Source organism: Bombina bombina, chromosome 5 (assembly GCF_027579735.1).
Source record: "Bombina bombina isolate aBomBom1 chromosome 5, aBomBom1.pri, whole genome shotgun sequence".
Lineage (NCBI taxonomy): Eukaryota > Metazoa > Chordata > Amphibia > Anura > Bombinatoridae > Bombina > Bombina bombina.
Genome location: NC_069503.1, coordinates 99,201,452 through 99,223,066, shown reverse-complemented (window position 1 = coordinate 99,223,066; position 21,615 = coordinate 99,201,452). Strand labels below are relative to the sequence as shown.

Here is a 21,615-nt window from a genome sequence, read left to right as displayed (position 1 = left end):
CGCACTGTCAGTAGCAACAAGCAGGGGCGGTCACATCCGACGGTCGGATGCGGCCGCCCCTGCTTGCTGCTACTGACAGTGCGGAACACGTGAGGCTCTGCTGCTCAGCACTCCGCTCAGGTTCATTATTTGTATTTTGTAGTGAGGAGGGGAAGAGTGAAGACGGGCTGAGAAAGGAGGAGATAGGGGCAGGAGGAATCCTGTGCGATCAGCCGGGGAATACACTGTGATCTTTGTTTAGTGTATAAATACCCTAGGTGTGCTGCTGGGGCAGGAGCGGAGTGTGCCTGAGAGGGTAGGGCCGGGGACACTCACAGCCTGGCAGTCCGTCCCGGCTCCACCTCCTCGCTTCCTCTCTGCCCTCAAGACAATACTCCTCCTCCCACACACACAGCTCTTAGTGTGCAAATGTCACATGACAGCTGGCTCTCGCACACTAAGAGCTGTGCGGTTAGGAGACCTATGGGCTGGCCTGTAGGTGGCACTGCAGTCAATACAGTTTTAAAGTGGAAAGGTCTTTTGCCTATATATCTACCTATCGCACTGCACAGCATGTGCGATATAGATATAAGTATTAGGCAAAAGACCATTCCACTTTAAAACTGCATTGACTGCAAATAAATAAATAATTAAAAACAGCAATTTTAATGGAGGCTTTTTTAATTTAAATAAGCAAAAAAGGTTTAAAAATGTAATTTTTTTTTTTCAGGGGTCAGGGGGTTCATCAAGGGTCAGGGGGTTGGTCAGGGGGTGCACATGCTCAAGTGCTCCTATAGAGGAGCCTCCACTGATTGGAACACTGATATCTTTCAGGAATCTCTGAATATCCCTTGACATGTGTATATATATATTTTTTTAGAAGACATCCCAAAGTATTGATCTAGGACCATTTTGCTATATTTCATGCCCCCATTTCACTGCCAAATGCGATCAAATAAAAAAAAATTGTTCACTTTTTCCCAAACTTTAGGTTTCTCACTGAAATTATTTACAAACAACTTGGTCAATTATGGCATTAATGATTGTAAATGTTTCTCTGGGATCCACTTTGTTCAGAAATAGCAGTCATATATGGCTTTGCTTTTTGGTAATTAGAAGGCCGCTTAATGCCACTGTGCACCACATGTTTATTATGCCCAGCAGTGAAGGGGTTAATTAGGGAGCATGTAGGGAACTTCTATGGTTAATTTTAGCTTTAATGTAGTGTGGTAGATAACCCCAAGTATTGATCTAGGCCCATTTTGGTATATTTTATGCCACCATTTCACCGCCAATTGCAATCAAATTTAAAAAAACTTTAAATGTTTCAGAATTTTAGGTTTCTCACTGAAATTATTTACAAACAACTTGTGCAATTATGGCACAAAAGGCTTATCTGGAATCCCCTTTGTTCAGAAATAGCAGACATATATGGCTTTGGCATTGCTTTTTGGTAATTATAAGGCCGCTAAATGCCGCTGTGCATTACACAAGTACTATGTCTAGCAGTGAAGGGGTTAATTAGGTAGCTTGTAGGGAGCTTGCAGGGTTCATTTTAGATTTAGTGTAGAGATCAGCCTCCAACCTGACTCATCATACCCCCTGATCCTCCCAAAAAGCTCCCTTCCCTCCCCCACCCCACAATTGTCCCCACCATCTTAAGTACTAGCAGAAAGTCTGCCAGTACTAAAATAAAAGATATCTGATTTTTTATTTATTTTTTAGCATATTTACATATGCTGCTATGTAGGATCCCCCTTAGCCCCCAACCTCCCTGATCCCCCCAAACAGCTCTCTAACCCTCCCCCTCTGCCTTATTGGGGGCCATCTTGGGTACTGGCAGCTGTCGTTCATTAAGGGGTCAATTACTTCAGCAGCTGTGTACAGTTATCTATATACTGTATATAATATATTTATTATGGAAATAAGTTGTTACATAATCTCACATGTGTGGTGGGTAAGAAAATAATTTCTATAAGAGTTGTATCTATTTGTAATTAATATAAATTTTATAAGATATATATATATATTTATTTAATCTAATTTAACATTCATTACTTATTCTAGAATTAAATAATATAAAAGAATTGTTGTTACACGCATTGTCATACCAGTAGGGATGGTAAAATTAGAAGGTTTGTTTAAAACTAAAGGATAGAAAATAAAATAATGTTGCTGTTACAGAAATTTGGTCAGAGGTATCAAATACAATGTTTTAAAAATATTGTGTATGTATTTGTTTTTAATATTAATATATTTGTATTGACTGCTGAGTTATTTATTTACTAAGATGTTTGTATCATATGATGGGTTCATTATATGTAAGATGTAATGTATAAATGCTTTTCTTATTTTTTGTGATTATAAGGTGAAAAAAGTCCTATGTGTGTTTTAAAAAGATAAGTGAGTGTTTGTTTTTGTATAGATAAATATCTTTACTCTACAAAAAGTATGTGTGTCAGTTTTTTTTAAATAAACTGTGAACTCAATGACATCTGAAAGTAATATGATATTTGCTGACAAAGATATGTGATGAGAAAAAAATATTAGTTATTTAACAATTCACATAGGCCTAGATTTAGAGTTCGGCGGTAGCCGTCAAAACCAGCGTTAGAGGCTCCTAACGCTGGTTTTGGCCGCCCGCTGGTATTTGGAGTCAGTGATTAAAGGGTCTAACGCTCACTTTACAGCCGCGACTTTTCCATACCGCAGATCCCCCTACGCCATTTGCGTAGCCTATCTTTTCAATGGGATCTTTCTAACGCTGGTATTTAGAGTCGTTTCTGCAGTGAGCGTTAGAGCTCTAACGACAAGATTCCAGCCGCCTGAAAAAAGCAGGAGTTAAGAGCTTTCTGGCTAACGCCGGTTTATAAAGCTCTTAACTACTGTACCCTAAAGTACACTAACACCCATAAACTACCTATGTACCCCTAAACCGAGGTCCCCCCACATCGCCGCCACTCGATTAAAATTTTTAACCCCTAATCTGCCGACCGCCACCTACGTTATATACTTATGTACCCCTAATCTGCTGCCCCTAACATCGCCGACCCCTATGTTATATTTATTAACCCCTAATCTGCCCCCCACAACGTCGCCGACACCTACCTACACTTATTAACCCCTAATCTGCCGAGCGGACCTGAGCGCTACTATAATAAAGTTATTAACCCCTAATCCGCCTCACTAACCCTATCATAAATAGTATTAACCCCTAATCTGCCCTCCCTAACATCGCCGACACCTACCTTCAATTATTAACCCCTAATCTGCCGACCGGAGCTCACCGCTATTCTAATAAATGTATTAACCCCTAAAGCTAAGTCTAACCCTAACACTAACACCCCCCTAAGTTAAATATAATTTTTATCTAACGAAATAAATTAACTCTTATTAAATAAATGATTCCTATTTAAAGCTAAATACTTACCTGTAAAATAAATCCTAATATAGCTACAATATAAATTACATTTATATTATAGCTATTTTAGGATTAATATTTATTTTACAGGTAACTTTGTATTTATTTTAACCAGGTACAATAGCTATTAAATAGTTAAGAACTATTTAATAGTTACCTAGTTAAAATAATTACAAATTTACCTGTAAAATAAATCCTAACCTAAGATATAATTAAACCTAACACTACCCTATCAATAAAATAATTAAATAAACTACCTACAATTACCTACAATTAACCTAACACTACACTATCAATAAATTAATTAAACACAATTGCTACAAATAAATACAATTAAATAAACTATCTAAAGTACAAAAAATAAAAAAGAACTAAGTTACAGAAAATAAAAAAATATTTACAAACATAAGAAAAATATTACAACAATTTTAAACTAATTACACCTACTCTAAGCCCCCTAATAAAATAACAAAGACCCCCAAAATAAAAAATTCCCTACCCTATTCTAAAATACAAAAATTACAAGCTCTTTTACCTTACCAGCCCTGAACAGGGCCCTTTGCGGGGCATGCCCCAAGAATTTCAGCTCTTTTGCCTGTAAAAAAAAACATACAATACCCCCCCCCCCCAACATTACAACCCACCACCCACATACCCCTAATCTAACCCAAACCCCCTTAAATAAACCTAACACTAATCCCCTGAAGATCTTCCTACCTTGTCTTCACCATCCAGGTATCACCGATCCGTCCTGGCTCCAAGATCTTCATCCAACCCAAGCGGGGGTTGGCGATCCATAATCCGGTGCTCCAAAGTCTTCCTCCTATCCGGCAAGAAGAGGACATCCGGACCGGCAAACATCTTCTCCAAGCGGCATCTTCTATGTTCTTCCATCCGATGACGACCGGCTCCATCTTGAAGACCTCCAGCGCGGATCCATCCTCTTCTTCCGATGACTAGACGACGAATGACGGTTCCTTTAAGGGACGTCATCCAAGATGGCGTCCCTCGAATTCCGATTGGCTGATAGGATTCTATCAGCCAATCGGAATTAAGGTAGGAATTTTCTGATTGGCTGATGGAATCAGCCAATCAGAATCAAGTTCAATCCGATTGGCTGATCCAATCAGCCAATCAGATTGAGCTCGCATTCTATTGGCTGTTCCGATCAGCCAATAGAATGCGAGCTCAATCTGATTGGCTGATTGGATCAGCCAATCGGATTGAACTTGATTCTGATTGGCTGATTCCATCAGCCAATCAGAATATTCCTACCTTAATTCCGATTGGCTGATAGAATCCTATCAGCCAATCGGAATTCGAGGGACGCCATCTTGGATGACGTCCCTTAAAGGAACCGTCATTCGTCGTCTAGTCGTCGGAAGAAGAGGATGGATCCGCGCTGGAGGTCTTCAAGATGGAGCCGGTCGTCATCGGATGGAAGAACATAGAAGATGCCGCTTGGAGAAGATGTTTGCCGGTCCGGATGTCCTCTTCTTGCCGGATAGGAGGAAGACTTTGGAGCACCGGATTATGGATCGCCAACCCCCGCTTGGGTTGGATGAAGATCTTGGAGCCAGGACGGATCGGTGATACCTGGATGGTGAAGACAAGGTAGGAAGATCTTCAGGGGATTAGTGTTAGGTTTATTTAAGGGGGTTTGGGTTAGATTAGGGGTATGTGGGTGGTGGGTTGTAATGTTGGGGGGGGGGGTATTGTATGTTTTTTTTTACAGGCAAAAGAGCTGAAATTCTTGGGGCATGCCCCGCAAAGGGCCCTGTTCAGGGCTGGTAAGGTAAAAGAGCTTGTAATTTTTGTATTTTAGAATAGGGTAGGGAATTTTTTATTTTGGGGGTCTTTGTTATTTTATTAGGGGGCTTAGAGTAGGTGTAATTAGTTTAAAATTGTTGTAATATTTTTCTTATGTTTGTAAATATTTTTTTATTTTCTGTAACTTAGTTCTTTTTTATTTTTTGTACTTTAGATAGTTTATTTAATTGTATTTATTTGTAGCAATTGTGTTTAATTAATTTATTGATAGTGTAGTGTTAGGTTAATTGTAGGTAATTGTAGGTAGTTTATTTAATTATTTTATTGATAGGGTAGTGTTAGGTTTAATTATATCTTAGGTTAGGATTTATTTTACAGGTAAATTTGTAATTATTTTAACTAGGTAACTATTAAATAGTTCTTAACTATTTAATAGCTATTGTACCTGGTTAAAATAAATACAAAGTTACCTGTAAAATAAATATTAATCCTAAAATAGCTATAATATAAATGTAATTTATATTGTAGCTATATTAGGATTTATTTTACAGGTAAGTATTTAGCTTTAAATAGGAATCATTTATTTAATAAGAGTTAATTTATTTCGTTAGATAAAAATTATATTTAACTTAGGGGGGTGTTAGTGTTAGGGTTAGACTTAGCTTTAGGGGTTAATACATTTATTAGAATAGCGGTGAGCTCCGGTCGGCAGATTAGGGGTTAATAATTGAAGGTAGGTGTCGGCGATGTTAGGGAGGGCAGATTAGGGGTTAATACTATTTATGATAGGGTTAGTGAGGCGGATTAGGGGTTAATAACTTTATTATAGTAGCGCTCAGGTCCGCTCGGCAGATTAGGGGTTAATAAGTGTAGGTAGGTGTCGGCGACGTTGTGGGGGGCAGATTAGGGGTTAATAAATATAACATAGGGGTCGGCGATGTTAGGGCAGCAGATTAGGGGTACATAGGGATAACGTAGGTGGCGGCGTTTTACGGAGCGGCAGATTAGGGGTTAAAAGTGTAATGCAGGGGTCAGCGATAGCGGGGGCGGCAGATTAGGGGTTAATAAGTGTAAGGCTAGGGGTGTTTAGACTCGGGGTACATGTTAGAGTGTTAGGTGCAGACGTAGGAAGTGTTTCCCCATAGGAAACAATGGGGCTGCGTTAGGAGCTGAACGCTGCTTTTTTGCAGGTGTTAGGTTTTTTTTCAGCTCAAACAGCCCCATTGTTTCCTATGAGAGAATCGTGCACGAGAACGTTTTTGAGGCCGGCCGCGTCCGTAAGCAACTCTGGTATCGAGAGTTGTATTTGCGGTAAAAATGCTCTACGCTCCTTTTTTGGAGCCTAACGCAGCATTTGTTTGAACTCTCGATACCAGAGTTAAATTTATGGTGCGGCCAGAAAAAAACCCGCGGAGCGTTAACAGCCCTTTTACCGCCAAACTCCAAATCTAGCCGTTAGTTATCATTTAACAAATGACATTAGATATCTCAGCATTTTTTAAATAATTTGTCAGACCATATAAATAGCCTGTGCATTCAGATAATTTTGTTCATACAATGTACTGAATGAAGACAGAAAATATATGATGCAATACTTCATTAATGATTTAATTTATAGAAATGTTGTGACAAAATGTTAATAAACATTATAGATGATAAATATATTAAGATTTCATATAACTTTTAATCAGACAATATCAAAGTGATACCACTTTTTATATCCCCTTTTAACCCCTTAACGACCGAGGACGTGCAGGGTACGTCCTCAGAAAAAAGGCAGTTAATGCCTGAGGACGTACCCTGCACGTCCTCGGTGTGGAAAGCAGCTGGAAGCGATCCTGCTCGCTTCCAGCTGCTTTCCGGTTATTGCAGTGATGCCTCGATATGGAGGCATCCTGCAATAACCTTAAATGGCCATCCGGTGCAGAGAGAGCCACTCTGTGGCCCTCTCTGCACCGGACATCGGTGGCCGGTAACGTTGGTGGGTGGGAGCTGACTTGGGAGGCGGGTGGGCGGCCATCGATGGGCCGGGTAATGTAGAGGGGGGCGGGATCGGGGGCGGGGGCGATGGGGGCGCGCACAGGCGCGCGCGTGCACGCCGGGCGGCGGGCGGGCGCGTGCACGGGGCGGGAGCGGGTGGGAACCGCTACACTACAGAAAAGTTTCAGTGTAAAGCTTTTTATTAAAAAAAAAAAACAACAGTCAAAGGTATCTAGGAGGGGGTGGGGGTTTGTTCTTTGGTGGGTAGGGGAGCTACACTACAGAAAATGGGGAAAAAAATGAAAAAGCAACTGTTTTTTTTTTATAAACTGGGTACTGGCAGACAGCTGCCAGTACCCAAGATGGCGGCCATTAAGGCAGAGGGGGAGGGTTAGACAGCTGTTTGGTGGGGGATCAGCCAGGTTGGGGGCTAAGGGGGGCTCCTACACAGCAGCATATGTAAATATGCTTTAAAAAAAAAACCAAAAAGCCTAAATATATATTTTATTTTAGTACTGGCAGAGTTGCTGCCAGTACTTAAGATGGCGGGGACAATTGTGGGGTGGGGGAGGGAAGGGAGCTGTTTGGGAGGGATCAGGGGGTCTGATGTGTCAGGTGGGAGGCTGATCTCTACACTAAAGCTAAAATTAACCCTGCAAGCTCCCTACAAACTTCCTAATTAACCCCTTCACTGCTAGCTATAATACACGTGTGATGCGCAGCGGCATTTAGCGGCCTTCTAAGTACCAAAAAGCAACGCCAAAGCCATATATGTCTGCTATTTCTGAACAAAGGGGATCCCAGAGAAGCATTTAGAACAATTTGTGCCATAATTGCACAAGCTGTTTGTAAATGATTTCAGTGAGAAACCTAAAATTGTGAAAAATTTAACTTTTTTTTTAATTTGATCGCAATTGGCGGTGAAATGGTGGCATGAAATATACCAAAATGGGCCTAGATCATTACTTGGGGTTGTCTACTACACTACACTAAAGCTAAAATTACCCCAAAAAGCTCCCTACATGCTCCCTAATTAACCCCTTTACTGCTGGGCATAATACACGTGTGGTGCATAGTGGCATTTAGCATCCTTCTAATTACCAAAAAGCAACACCAAAGCCATATATGTCTGCTATTTCTGAACAAAGGGGATCCCAAAGAAAAATTTACAATCATTTATGCCATAATTGCACAAGCTGTTTGTAAATAATTTCAGTGAGAAACCAAAAGTTTGTGAAAAAATTTGTGAAAAAGTGAACGATTTTTTGTATTTGATCGCATTTGGCGGTGAAATGGTGGCATGAAATATACCAAAATTGGCCTAGATCAATACTTTGGGATGTTTACTAAAAAAAAATATATACATGTCAATAGATATTCAGGGATTCCTGAAAGATATTAGTGTTCTAATGTAACTAGCGCTAATCTTGAAAAAAAAATGGTTTGGAAATAGCAAAGTGCTACTTGTATTTATGGCCCTATAACTTACAAAAAAAGCAAAGAACATGTAAACATTGGGTATTTCTAAACTCAGGACAAAATTTAGAAACTATTTAGCATGGGTGTTTTTTGGTGGTTGCAGATGTATAACAGATTTTGGGGGTCAAAGTTAGAAAAAGTGTGTTTTTTTCCATTTTTTTCTCATATTTTATAATTTTTTTTAAAGTAAATTATAAGATATGATGAAAATAATGGTATCTTTGGAAAGTCCATTTAATGGCGAGAAAAACGGTATATAATATATGTGGGTACAGTAAATGAGTAAGAGGAAAATTACAGCTAAACACAAACACCGCAAAAATGTAAAAATAGCCTTGGTCCCAAATGGACAGAAAATGGAAAAGTGCTGTGGTCATTAAGGGGTTAATTAACTAACATTACATTTTATATCCTTTTCATATCTCTTTTAATTAAGTAACATTAAACTTTATATAATTTTATAAATCTCCTAATCAACAATATCAAAATAATTAAGCTGTATACCCTTTTATAACCTTTAATCCATATCCTTTTATGTCAATTTTATATCAAATGCCTATCAAAAAAAGAACACTTTTATATAAATCTTATATCAAATTCTTATTAAAACACTTTATATCAATTTTATATTAAATACCTATTAAAAAAACAACACTTTTATATAGATTTTATATTAAATTCTAATAATTTTTTTTAATTTTATATTAAATTCCTCTCACAATTATTTTTTATATCAATTTTATATTAAACTCTTATCAATTTTTTTAATATCAAATTGATGTAAAAAAGGGGCCTAAAAGTGGGAGTGGAAAGGGGCGGGATTAGGGGAGAAAAAAGTTTGACATAACCTCCATACTCCTACTACTCACAGAGGCATCCAGTCTGTTAGTTACTAAGACCTAGAAAACAATATAGTGTTGTTAACACAGCTGAATAGCTAAAATATATGTATCGAATATATGTCAGATGTAACAATAATAATGGCTCAACAGCAATACAATGGCCTAGACAATGCTGAATATAGTAAAAAAGGTTTATTAATTAAATAAATTAGACAATCTAGCAAAACAGTAAAAACATATCAACAATAAAATTAGCAAAAAATACGTTGATCAGGCGTACTAAATGCTATGTGTGCAGCATTCAAAGATGATCCAATAATAGTATAAACATAAACATTCACACTCACATGTGATATAAACAGAAGGGTCTGGTTACAGTCACTGGAAATCCAAACAACGGCAAGTTTCCCTTGGAGTCAGGAGAAGCTGAAATGAGAATGATCCCAAATCAAAAGCAGAAAGAGAACCACATATAAGGTGTACACTCTTACTTACACCGGAATGATTCTCTGGAGTTGAAAATGTTCCCTTTTCTATCAACAAGGAATTAAAAGCTGAGTCCCTCTGTGAGCCGTAATAGTACTGGAGATGCCTCTTTTCTTTTAGGATCGATAACGGTTTTAGCAACTAGATATGAGGATCCAGCAAACAACGGAAGCCGGTCAGGAACAAGTGGATACCAGCTGGTGGGCGGAGCAATGTGTTTCAGCCCATACAGGGCCGTTGTCAAGCTCCAGATAGAAAAAGGCTGAACAGTATCCCTGAAGTTAACTTGTATATATATCGTATGCAAGCTTGAGGGAATAAATTATATATTTAATAACTTACTTTGAATCAAGGTGCTGGTTCTCTTCAGAGGCTAAACAAGTATAGTATACGTATATAAAAGAATATGAATGTTCCAATAACACCTGTTGCCCTTATTTATTGTCAACACCAAGAACTTCTGTGTTTAGATAGACTAATCCCACAGTGTATACATGTAGCAAGGTAGTCTGTAATTAATGTGGGAAGTCCAAAAATAAGTCAAACAAAACACTCACTCACCCTTCTTCTTAAATGCAGGGGCCGAGTTTTCCTCTGTCAGCAATCACTAGCGCCTTTGAGTGCTGTAAGTCACAGGCAGCAAGTATTGGGAAGTTGTTCCTCCAGTAGTATAGCCACTATGTGGTGCGTCCAGTGAGAGAGAGTGTTTGTAGGGCTGCAGGGAGCGGTATGGTGCCAGGACAAACTGCCAAAAAATGATCAAATGCTTCCACACAGGTGGAAAAATTCCAGCAGGAAATGGACAGAGAGTAAAGGTTTAAAAAATGTCTTTATTAGTATCCATAAAAAATGTACTGGGAATGAAATACAATATCACAGCCTTCAAGCACGTCAGCCTAGCAGCTCAATATCAAACAATCCAACATGTTTCATGCTGTTACAGCACTTCGTCAGGGATAGTAAAGGGTTAACTGTTCACCTGTTAAATACACACTTGGCCACGCTGCTAGATTAGCGCAAGATAGTCTATTACTAAAAAGAAATAAAGAAATTATCTGGCCTACCCTAGAAACAACGCTGGGTGGTTGGGGGGAAATAGATACCATTATTTGGGATCCTGAGAAAACACAATCCAAACAAGAATCATATAGACCTTACACTACAAATACCACAATAACTACCTGGAAGAAAGCAAACACCAAATACAATCTTATTCCACAATATTCCTTATATATCCCGATAAAATATATTTTGCCCAGAGAACTCTGGGATCAACTGCAGAAATGGGAAAATAAGGGTCTCTATAGAGTAGCAGACTTTATAGAGGGAGGGACTACACTTACATTTAACCAACTTCAGGAAAAACTAACCCCCTTGAAATTGAGATGGTATTTATACCTACAGATACACTCAGCCACCCAGATATATCTGAAACATCCAAGAGAGAAGTACACCGCGCCACTAGAACATCTTTGTAAATCGGAAGAACGAGATAAACACACTATTTCTATCCTCTATACAAATATTCAAATATCACAGAATAATATCAAAACCCCTACTATGATAGCTTGGGAAAGAGATTTACACATTTCTAAAGAAACTAAAGAGTGGGAAATGATATTTCAAAAGGCAGAGAAGGGACTCATAAGTGTTGATCTTAAGGAGAATATAATCAAGACTATACACCGATGGTATCTAACACCCATAAGAACGGCTCATATGCACACACAGGGAAGTCCTTTATGTTACAGAGGATGCGGAGAAGTAGGAACATACAAACATATGTGGTGGGACTGCAAAGAAATTACAGGGATATGGAAACAGCTATCCTCCTTCCTTAGTCGCATACTGAACGAAAATATAGATCTTACCATCCAACAGGCCCTCCTACACATACATATTAGTACACTTAATAAACATATCAATACATTTATTAGGATATTGTGTACAGTCACAAGGACATGCATAGCCAGACATTGGAAGACAGGCAGCCCAACCTGGACAGAAATTTACAATAAAATTCAATATACATATAATATGTATGAGCTGTCATCACACACCTTAGACAATAGAGAAACTGTCCTAGCGATATGGTATTACTGGATAGCTAAATAAAAAATTGAAATACAAAAATAATGAGTGATCTTGCCTACTACGAAATCACTCTTTAATAATCACATTAGGTTGTGTCGTCACTCCTCCCCTCCCCCCTTCCTCCCTTCCCCTTTTCATACCCGATTTATATAATTTTACCTCCTCAGGATGCTATACTTCTTTAAAGTTAATTCATGTAGAGTTAATGCAGATGACCTCAGATACCATGAAACTGCTATCGTAACTCAACAACAGGTTAATATGGAAGCTAGATTAGATATTTGCTCTACCCCTTAAGAGAGATTCCCTGACACCAAGGAAGACACTCAAATAAATCATCACGCGAATAAGATGACCTATGAATACTACCACCTATCTTTCACCCCAGAACCCAAAAGGACATTTAAATATCATTGGGAATGAGTAGAGCATGAAAAACTTTATTACATTAGCTAAATTGTTTGCTACATAAATGATGGTATACTGATTGTCTACTTCCTAACCTTCATGTAGATGGAATTGCATGGAGAGGAAGGTATGTTTGTAATTGTTTTCAAAGTTTCAAAATAATGATAATAAAAAATATTCAAACATAAATACACACTTGGTCCAATCAAAACCATGCAGTCTGGTTCAGACCAATAGCAATGCTCTAGCTAGAATCATCATGAGTGTCATAAAATGCAGGTGATTCATTTGCATATTAAGTTTAGACCAAACGTGACAACAGGTGAACAGTATAAAATACATGATAACTCGTATATGAATATTAAAATACAACAATAGATATTGAGTTAAAAACCTTTACTCAAAGATAATCATAATGTGGATGAATTAATCCAGTAAAAACATTAGAATGCACAGATTCCACAGAAAGCGCTCCTGCTTTCACTTATTCACTGATACGCTCAGTTAGCTGGTGTTCATACTCTAAATGGTGTATATTTAGTATTTCAAAATATCAATCAACCCGCTATATATTATAAAGCTATACAAAGTAGCAAAGTAGCCTTGCTACTTTGTATAGCTTAATATATGATTCTAGCCAGAGCATTGATATTGGTTTGAACCAGACTGCATGGTTTTGATTGGACCAAGTGTGTATTTAACAGGTGAACAGTTAACCCTTTACTATCCCTGACAAAGTGCTGTAACAGCATGAAACATGTTGGATTGTTTGATATTGAGCTGCTAGGCTGATGTGCTTGAAGGCAGTGATATTGTATTTCATTTCTGTGACTGTTCACAGTACATTTTTTATGGATACTAATAAAGACATTTTTTAAACCTTTACTCTCGGTCCATTTCCTGCTGGAATTTTTCCACCTGTGTGGAAGCATTTGATCAAGCTCCAGATAGTAAAATAGACATGACTTTTAAACCAAATCACTTGATCTCATTGGTTCCTGCAAAAGGGGCATCTTACACATACAAAGACAATTCAATACTTAATATATTAGGACCATAACAGAACAATTTACAGCAATATATTATGTCGCAGCTGATTATTGCAGGAATAAATAAAATACTGCATCATAGCCTAGTAATAATCTATCTCAGGTATTTCATAATTCATAAATAAATAGCATTTATATAGGCCAATGCAACACAATTATTACTATGAGCCAATATCATATATCATACAACATAAACATTAATTTAGAATTGATTATTTAAAAACAACTTTGTAAGTTCATAAATTCTATTTTTTTAAAAGTATCTTAAAAAAAGTTTTTTCACGTAAAAAATCAATTTATTGTATGAAAAATAAAAAGTATTGTATGAAAAATAAAAATATTTTTTTTTGTAAAAAATGAATGAATGAATTTATCAAAAAATTTATTTTTTGTAAAAAATGAATGAATGAATGAATTTATCTAAAAATTAATTTTTGTAAAAAATGAATTGAATAGATTAATTAATCAGCCAATCAGATTCAAGTTCAATCGGATTGACTGATCCAATTAGCCAATCAGATTGAGCTCACATTCTATTGGCTGATCGGAAAAAGATTCAATCAGCCAATCAGATTTTTCCTACCTTAATTCCGATTGGCTGATAGAATGCTATCAGCCAATCGGAATTCGATGGACGACATCTTGGATGACGTCACTTAAAGGAACCTTCATTCGTCGGCTAGTCATCGGGGAAGGAGGTAACTCCGCGCCGGAGGTCTTGAAGATGGAGCCGCTCCTCGTCGGATGGATGAAGATAGAAGATGCCGCTTGGATGAAGATGTCTGCCGGTCCGGATGTCCTCTTCTGCCCGGATAGGATGAAGACTTCTGCTGCTCCGGATGTCTTCTTTTGGTCCATCGGTGCCCGGTTGGGTGAAGATGATTCAAGGTAGGGAGATCTTCAGGGGGGTAGTGTTAGGTTTATTTAAGGGGGGTTTGGGTTAGAGTAGGGGTATGTGGGTGGTGGGTTGTAATGTTGGGGGGTGGTATTGTGGTTTTTTTTTACAGGCAAAAGAGCTGATTTATTTTAAGGGCTGGTAAGGTAATAGAGCTGTTAACTTTTTTAATTTAGATTAGGGTAGGGAATTTTTTTTATTTTGGGGGGCTTTGTTATTTTATTAGGGGGCTTAGAGTAGGTGTAATTAGCTTAAAATTCTTGTAATCTTTTTTTATTTTTTGTAATTTAGTCTTTGTTTTTTTGTAATTTAGTTTAGTTTATTTAATTGTAGGTAATTGTAGGTAATTTATTTAATTTATTTAATTATAGTGTAGTGTTAGGTTTAATTGTGACTTAGGTTAGGATTTATTTTACAGGTAATTTTGTAATTATTTTAACTAGGTAGCTATTAAATAGTAAATAACTATTTAATAGCTATTGTACCTAGTTAAAATAAATACAAAGTTGCCTGTAAAATAAATATAAATTCTAAAATAGCTACAATATAATTATTTGTTATATTGTAGCTATATTAGGGTTTATTTTACAGGTAAGTATTTAGTTTTAAATAGGAATACTTTATTTAATAAGAGTTAATTTATTTAGTTAGAATAAAATTATATTTAACTTCGGGGGGTGTTAAGGTTAGGGTTAGACTTAGCTTTAGGGGTTAATACATTTATTATAGTAGCGGCGAGGTCCGGTCGGCAGATTAGGGGTTAATACTTGAAGTTAGGTGGCGGCGATGTTTGGGAGGGCAGATTAGGGTTTAATACTATTTATTATAGGGTTTGCGAGGCGGGAGTGCGGCGGTTTAGGGGTTAATAACTTTATTAGAGTGGCGGCAAGGTCCGGTCGGCAGATTAGGGGTTAATAAGTGTAGGTAAGGTAGCGGCGACGTTGGGGGGGCAGATTAGGAGTTAATAAATATTATGTAGGTGTCGGCGATGTTGGGGGCAGCAGATTAGGGGTTCATAGGTATAATGTAGGTTGCGGCGGTGTCCGGAGCGGCAGATTTGGGGTTAATAGTGTAATGCAGGGGTCAGCGATAGCAGGGGTTAATAAGTGTAAGGTTAGGGGTGTTTAGACTCAGGGTTCATGTTTGGGTGTTAGGTGCAGACTTAGAAACTGTTTCCCCCTAGGAAACAATGGGGCTGCGTTAGGAGCTTAACGCTGCTTTTTTGCAGGTGTTAGTTTTTTTTTCATCCCAAACTGCCCCATTGTTTCCTATGTGGTCTCTACGCTCCCTTTTTGGAGCCTAGCGCAGCCCTTCAGAGAACTCTCAATACCAGCGTTGTTTAGAAGCAGCGCTAGAAAAAAAAGACGCGTAACTAACGCACCCCTTTGGCCGCAAAACTCTAAATCTAGGTGTTCATTAATAAACCTTTTTTACTATATTCAGCTTTGTCTAGGCCATTGTATTACTGTTGAGCTTTTATTATTGTTACATCTGACATATATTCAATACATATGTTCTAGCTATTCAGCTGTGTTAATAACACTATATCGTTTTCTAGTTACTATTTTAAGCTGTGTCAACAGTGCTGTGGGATTAAATATCCTCTTTTCGATTGGGATCTTAATTATTGATTTTGAACTATTGTATATAAATTTCACTCAGATTATGGCCCTGTTGTATCAGTCTCATCCCATATACTGATCTTATTTTTAAACAACTGATTTTTAACATTTCATTCAGGAGAAAATATTGTTTCATATAAATGCTAAAAACAAATATTATAATATATTTGTAACGTTGTGATAGGGCCCCACTTAAATAGATTTTCTACCATTATGTTGTATAGATCTGGGAAGATTTATATTTAAGGGGCAATTATAACACCCACAGAGTTAACTGTACTAAATGCTTGTGGTGAATCAACATCACATATGTAATAATCTAATTAGCTGATCTGTATCACATGAATTGTTATGTGTGCCTTTAATTATACCATACGTACAGTTAATCAGAACCATTATTTATTATTATCTGTCTAAACTATTTAATATACTTTTTACAGACACGGCCAGAGCACTGAGAGATATCAGGTATTGATGTAACTGGAGTGAATAAGGGAACCTTCTTCCTGAGCACAGACATTGCAGCCTGTTATCAGCATGAACTCATATGTGTTAGGTGGGTAAAATGGATATTATGCTGACTTTAATTACTGGGAAAATAGAACAGATCACTCATTAAACAAATATAAAGTATTATATTTATATCTGCATCTTTAAGAACATTTGTGTCATTGACAGTTATAAAGAAGGAGCAACCCCCATTGGGCTGAGGAGGAGGGTAAACAATACTATTCTCCCCTCTGTCCTTTTAGACAGATCATGTTCAACAACTGCCTAATCTCACCCCAGACCTGGGTCATTACTCAGAACACCTAAAACTTCCCTGCCCTGACCTCATTCATGCCTGACCTCACTCATGGAACACCCATAACTACACTTATGCCTACCTTTTTCCCATGTGTGTAAGACACACAACTCCCCCAGTGTTCCCCACCCTAGAACCACCACTGATTTGTGTGCTTAATTTAACAGTGAGTATTATTAAACTAATAAAGTTTTTGGCTGTTTATATAAATGAAACAACTGCAACCGCAGGTCACTGCTCCTTAGCCTTTCAAAACATCTCACACTGATTATTATTCTGTGATGATTAAAACATGTTTTCACCCCACTGGTTGTGCATGAGTCGGGCAGGGCTGTATGTGCATTTGCTTGTGCAATGTTAAATGAGGATGGTGGATGCCACCTCTCTTGCCCAGAATACAGATGTACTTGTTCCCTGGCTGAGAACATTATCCACACTCACCTTGTTTAAATGGACACTGATTCAGATAGAGCATGCAATGTTAAGCAACTTTCTAATTTACTCCTATTATCAAATTATTTTCATTCTCTTGGTATCTTTATTTGAAATGTAAGTTTAAATGCCGGCCCATTTTTGGTGAACACGCTGTGTTGTTTTTGCTGATTGGTGGGTAAATTCACCTACCAATAAACAAGTGCTTTCCATGGTTCTGAACCAAAAAATAGCTTAGATGCCTTCTTTTTCAAATAAAGAAAGCAAGAGAATGAAGAAAAATTGATAATAGGAGTAAATTAGAAAGTGTTTAAAATTGCATGCTCTATCTGAATCACGAAAGAAATAATTTGGGTTCAGTGTCCCTTTAATGCAGCCCTATAACTTGTTTTCATCAGTAATCAGTCATTGAGTTTACTATTATGTAATAATGTTTACATTCTATGTCATGCTTTTTAATTTGTGATTTATAGGTAAATAAATGTAAAAATACAAAACGGAAGACAGTTTTGAGTATTAAAAAATGTTTTTTTTTTATTGAGATGGATAATATTGTAAAAAATAAACATTTTTATTTTTATTTATTTTATTTCTTTTTATGTAGACAAACACCTGAATAGTTCATATTCATCCTTCACTACGGGAAGCATCAGAATGATACCGCAAACTCCAATAGTCTTAGACACCAATGACTATTCACAAACATTGGGGATATCACAGCAGATATTTAAAGAAGATGGTGAATTGGCAGGAACTGGTCAGCAATCATTATGTACAGAGAGTAATTTAGTAATCAAACAAGAGGACATTTATTACTTATCTAGTGAAATTATTATCTCAGAAGATAAACCACACACATTTACTGAGTTTTCAAAACATATTAAAGAAGAGAAAAGTCTGGAGTCTAGCCAAATGATTCATTCAAAGGAGCAAACTTTCAAATGTACAGAATGTGAGAAAAGTTTTAGATGGAAGTCTCATCTACTAGAACACTACAAAATTCACACAGGTGAGAAACCACACACATGTAATGAGTGCGGCAAATGTTTTAACCTAATGAATAATCTGAAAACTCATACAAAGATTCACACAGGAGAAAAGCCGTTCACATGTACAGAGTGTGGAAAAAGTTTTACAAAGAAGAGTAGTCTGAAAACTCATGAAAAGATTCACACAGGAGAAAATCTGTTCACATGTACAGAGTGTGGAAAAAGTTTTACACGAATGGATTGTCTGAAAACTCATGAAAGGATTCACACAGGAGAAAAGCCTTTCACATGTACAGAGTGTGGAAAAAGTTTTACAAAGAAGAGTAGTCTGAAAACTCATGCAAAGATTCACACAGGAGAAAATCTGTTCACATGTACAGAGTGTGGAAAAAGTTTTACACGAATGGATTGTCTGAAAACTCATGAAAGGATTCACACAGGAGAAAAGCCTTTCACATGTACAGAGTGTGGAAAAAGTTTTACAAAGAAGAGTCATCTGAAAACTCATGAAAAGATTCACACAGGAGAAAATCTGTTCACATGTACAGAGTGTGGAAAAAGTTTTACACGAATGGATTGTCTGAAAACTCATGAAAGGATTCACACAGGAGAAAAGCCTTTCACATGTACAGAGTGTGGAAAAAGTTTTACAAAGAAGAGTCGTCTGAAAACTCATAAAAGGATTCACACAGGAGAAAGGCCTTTCACATGTACAGAGTGTGGGAAAAGTTTTTCACAAATGAATTATCTGAAAACTCATGAAAGGATTCACACAGGAGAAAAGCCTTTCACATGTACAGAGTGTGGGAAAAGTTTTTCAAAAATGAATTATCTGAAAACTCATGAAAGGATTCACACAGGAGAAAAGCCTTTCACATGTACAGAGTGTGGAAAAAGTTTTTCACGAATTAATTATCTGAAAAATCATGAAAGGATTCACACAGGAGAAAGGCCTTTCACATGTACAGAGTGTGGAAAAAGTTTTAAACAAATTAATTGTCTGAAATCTCATGAAAGGATTCACACAGGAGAAAAGCCGTTCACATGTACAGAGTGTGGAAAAAGTTTTACAGTCAAGAGAAATCTGAAAACTCATGAAATGATTCACACAGGGGAAAAGCCTTTCACATGTACAGAGTGTGGGAAAAGTTTTACCGAAAAGAATAGTTTGAAACATCATGAAAGGAGACACACAGGAGAAAAGCCTTTCATGTGTACAGAGTGTGGAAAAAGTTTTATACAAATGAAATTTCTGAAAACTCATGAAATGATTCACACAGGAGAAAAGCCTTTCACATGTACAGAGTGTGGAAAAAGTTTTACACAAATAAATAATCTGAAAACTCATGAAAGGATTCACACAGGGGAAAAGCCTTTCACATGTACAGAGTGGGGAAAAAGTTTTAAACAAATGAAATTTCTGAAAACTCATGAAATGATTCACACAGGAGAAAAGCCTTTCACATGTACAGAGTGTGGAAAAAGTTTTACACATATGAGTAATCTGAAAACTCATGAAAGGATTCACAAGGGAGGAAACCTTTCACATGTTTAGAAAGTGGAAAAAAAGTTTTTTATTGAAATCGGGTATCACAAAACACCAAATATTTACACACAAATAAACTTCATATACAAAATGTACAAACAGTTTTACAATTATCCTAAAGAGGACAAACTCTCTAGAAGCATCAAAAAGGATGTTATTGTAAATAATACTTACTAAATCCCAGTTATAAAAGCCCCAGATTTAAAGTACTCTCTTGCTGTCCTTTGTTACTCTATATATGTGAACCTCAGTTTCTCTCATATCAATGTGATAGAATCCAAACACGACCCAGGAATATACAGATCTGTCCTCATACTGACCAGTTTACACAACCATTCCCCACCAAATCACCCCCAGTGTTGTTTATTAATTGCCAATGTTAGGAGTTGTACATTTTAGATACATAGGGGAGAAAATAATTACATTTACAGAATAAAGGAGTCTTTATATGAATAGAGTGTTAGACAATTATATAAACAAGAACATCAGTCTCAAATGATTGACATCTGGCAGATATATTTAATGTGCACATCATGTGGATAAACCTTTTCTTATAGCAATAGTTACTTAGCATTGTACATGTTATATACCAGAGGAATTACTAAGAGGAAACTGATTTTATTTAATGAGACACAATGAGGCCCATTCATCAAGCTCCGAACGGAGCTTGAGAGCTCGTGATTCTGGCGAGTCTTCAGACTCGCCAGAAACACAAGTTATGGAGCAGCGGTCTAAAGACTGCTGTTCCATAACCCTGTCCGCCTGCTCTGAGCAAGTGGACAGGAATCGCTGGAAATCAACCCAATCGAGTACGATTGAGTTGATTGACACCTCACTGCTGGCGGCCCATTGGCCGCGAGTCTGCAGGGGGCGGCGTTGCACCAGCTGCTCTAGTGAGCTGCTGGTGCAATGCTGAATATGGAGAGCATATTGCTCTCTGCATTCAGCGATGTCTGTCAGACCTGATCCGCACTGTCGGATCAGGTCCGACAGACATTTGATAATTCGGCCCCAATATCAGTAACCGGTGCATACGTGATCATAATCAGTTTAATTTAAATGGCTACTATAACCTACATGTATACTGGGTATGTAATATGTGTGTCATGTGATCATAATCAGTTTAATTTAAATGGCTACTATAACCTACATGTATACTGGGTATGTAATATGTGTGTCATGTGATCATAATCAGTTTAATTTAAATGGCTACTATAACCTACATGTATAGTGGGTATGTAATATGTATGTCATGTTCTGTAACTTGATATTATGTCTGTTAGATGTTTTCATGTTAGTTAGAAGCCACAAGAACTGATAATAGCACATACTGTATAAATAAAGGGAACATTATATGTCTGATAAATCCCTTTGTATCAAGAGCACAAGTGTTAGGTATATTTATACCATTGTGTGCATATATCATGTAATGCTGCTTTTTACTATATAATGATATACAATGTTTTTTCATGCAAATAAAAAGTGATTGTAATCCAGACCAGTATTTTGTGTTTTTTGTATAATTAAAAACCCAATATCACAGAATAATTAGGAAAACGTCATCGAATTCAGAAGCCAAAACTGACAGTCAATACAGAAGCCAAATCTGATAGTCAATACAGAAGCCAAATCTGATAGTCAAAGTTAAACGCTTAGAATTCAGATAGAGCAGCAATTTTACCCAAATTTCCTTCTTCTATTATCTAATTTGCTTTGTTCTTTAGTTATCCTTTGTTAAAGAGTAAACCTAGGAGGCTGATATTATATGAGCTTAGGGGCATGCACGTGTATTTAGCACTCTGTGCAGCAGTGTTTGTA

At 37.1% G+C, this 21,615-nt stretch overlaps 1 protein-coding gene across 1 annotated transcript in view; it reads left to right on the top strand.

The window, feature by feature from the left end:
* Nucleotides 1-20,816, top strand: part of LOC128659984 (zinc finger protein 585A-like) — a 523,622-nt gene extending 502,806 nt beyond the window's left edge. Inside the window, exon 8 of the mRNA XM_053713577.1 lies at nt 18,251-20,816. Coding sequence (XP_053569552.1) covers nt 18,251-19,806 — 1,556 coding nt within the window. The 3' untranslated portion in view covers nt 19,807-20,816. The remainder of the gene's footprint in view (nt 1-18,250) is intronic.
* The last annotated feature ends 799 nt before the right edge of the window (nt 20,817-21,615 follow it).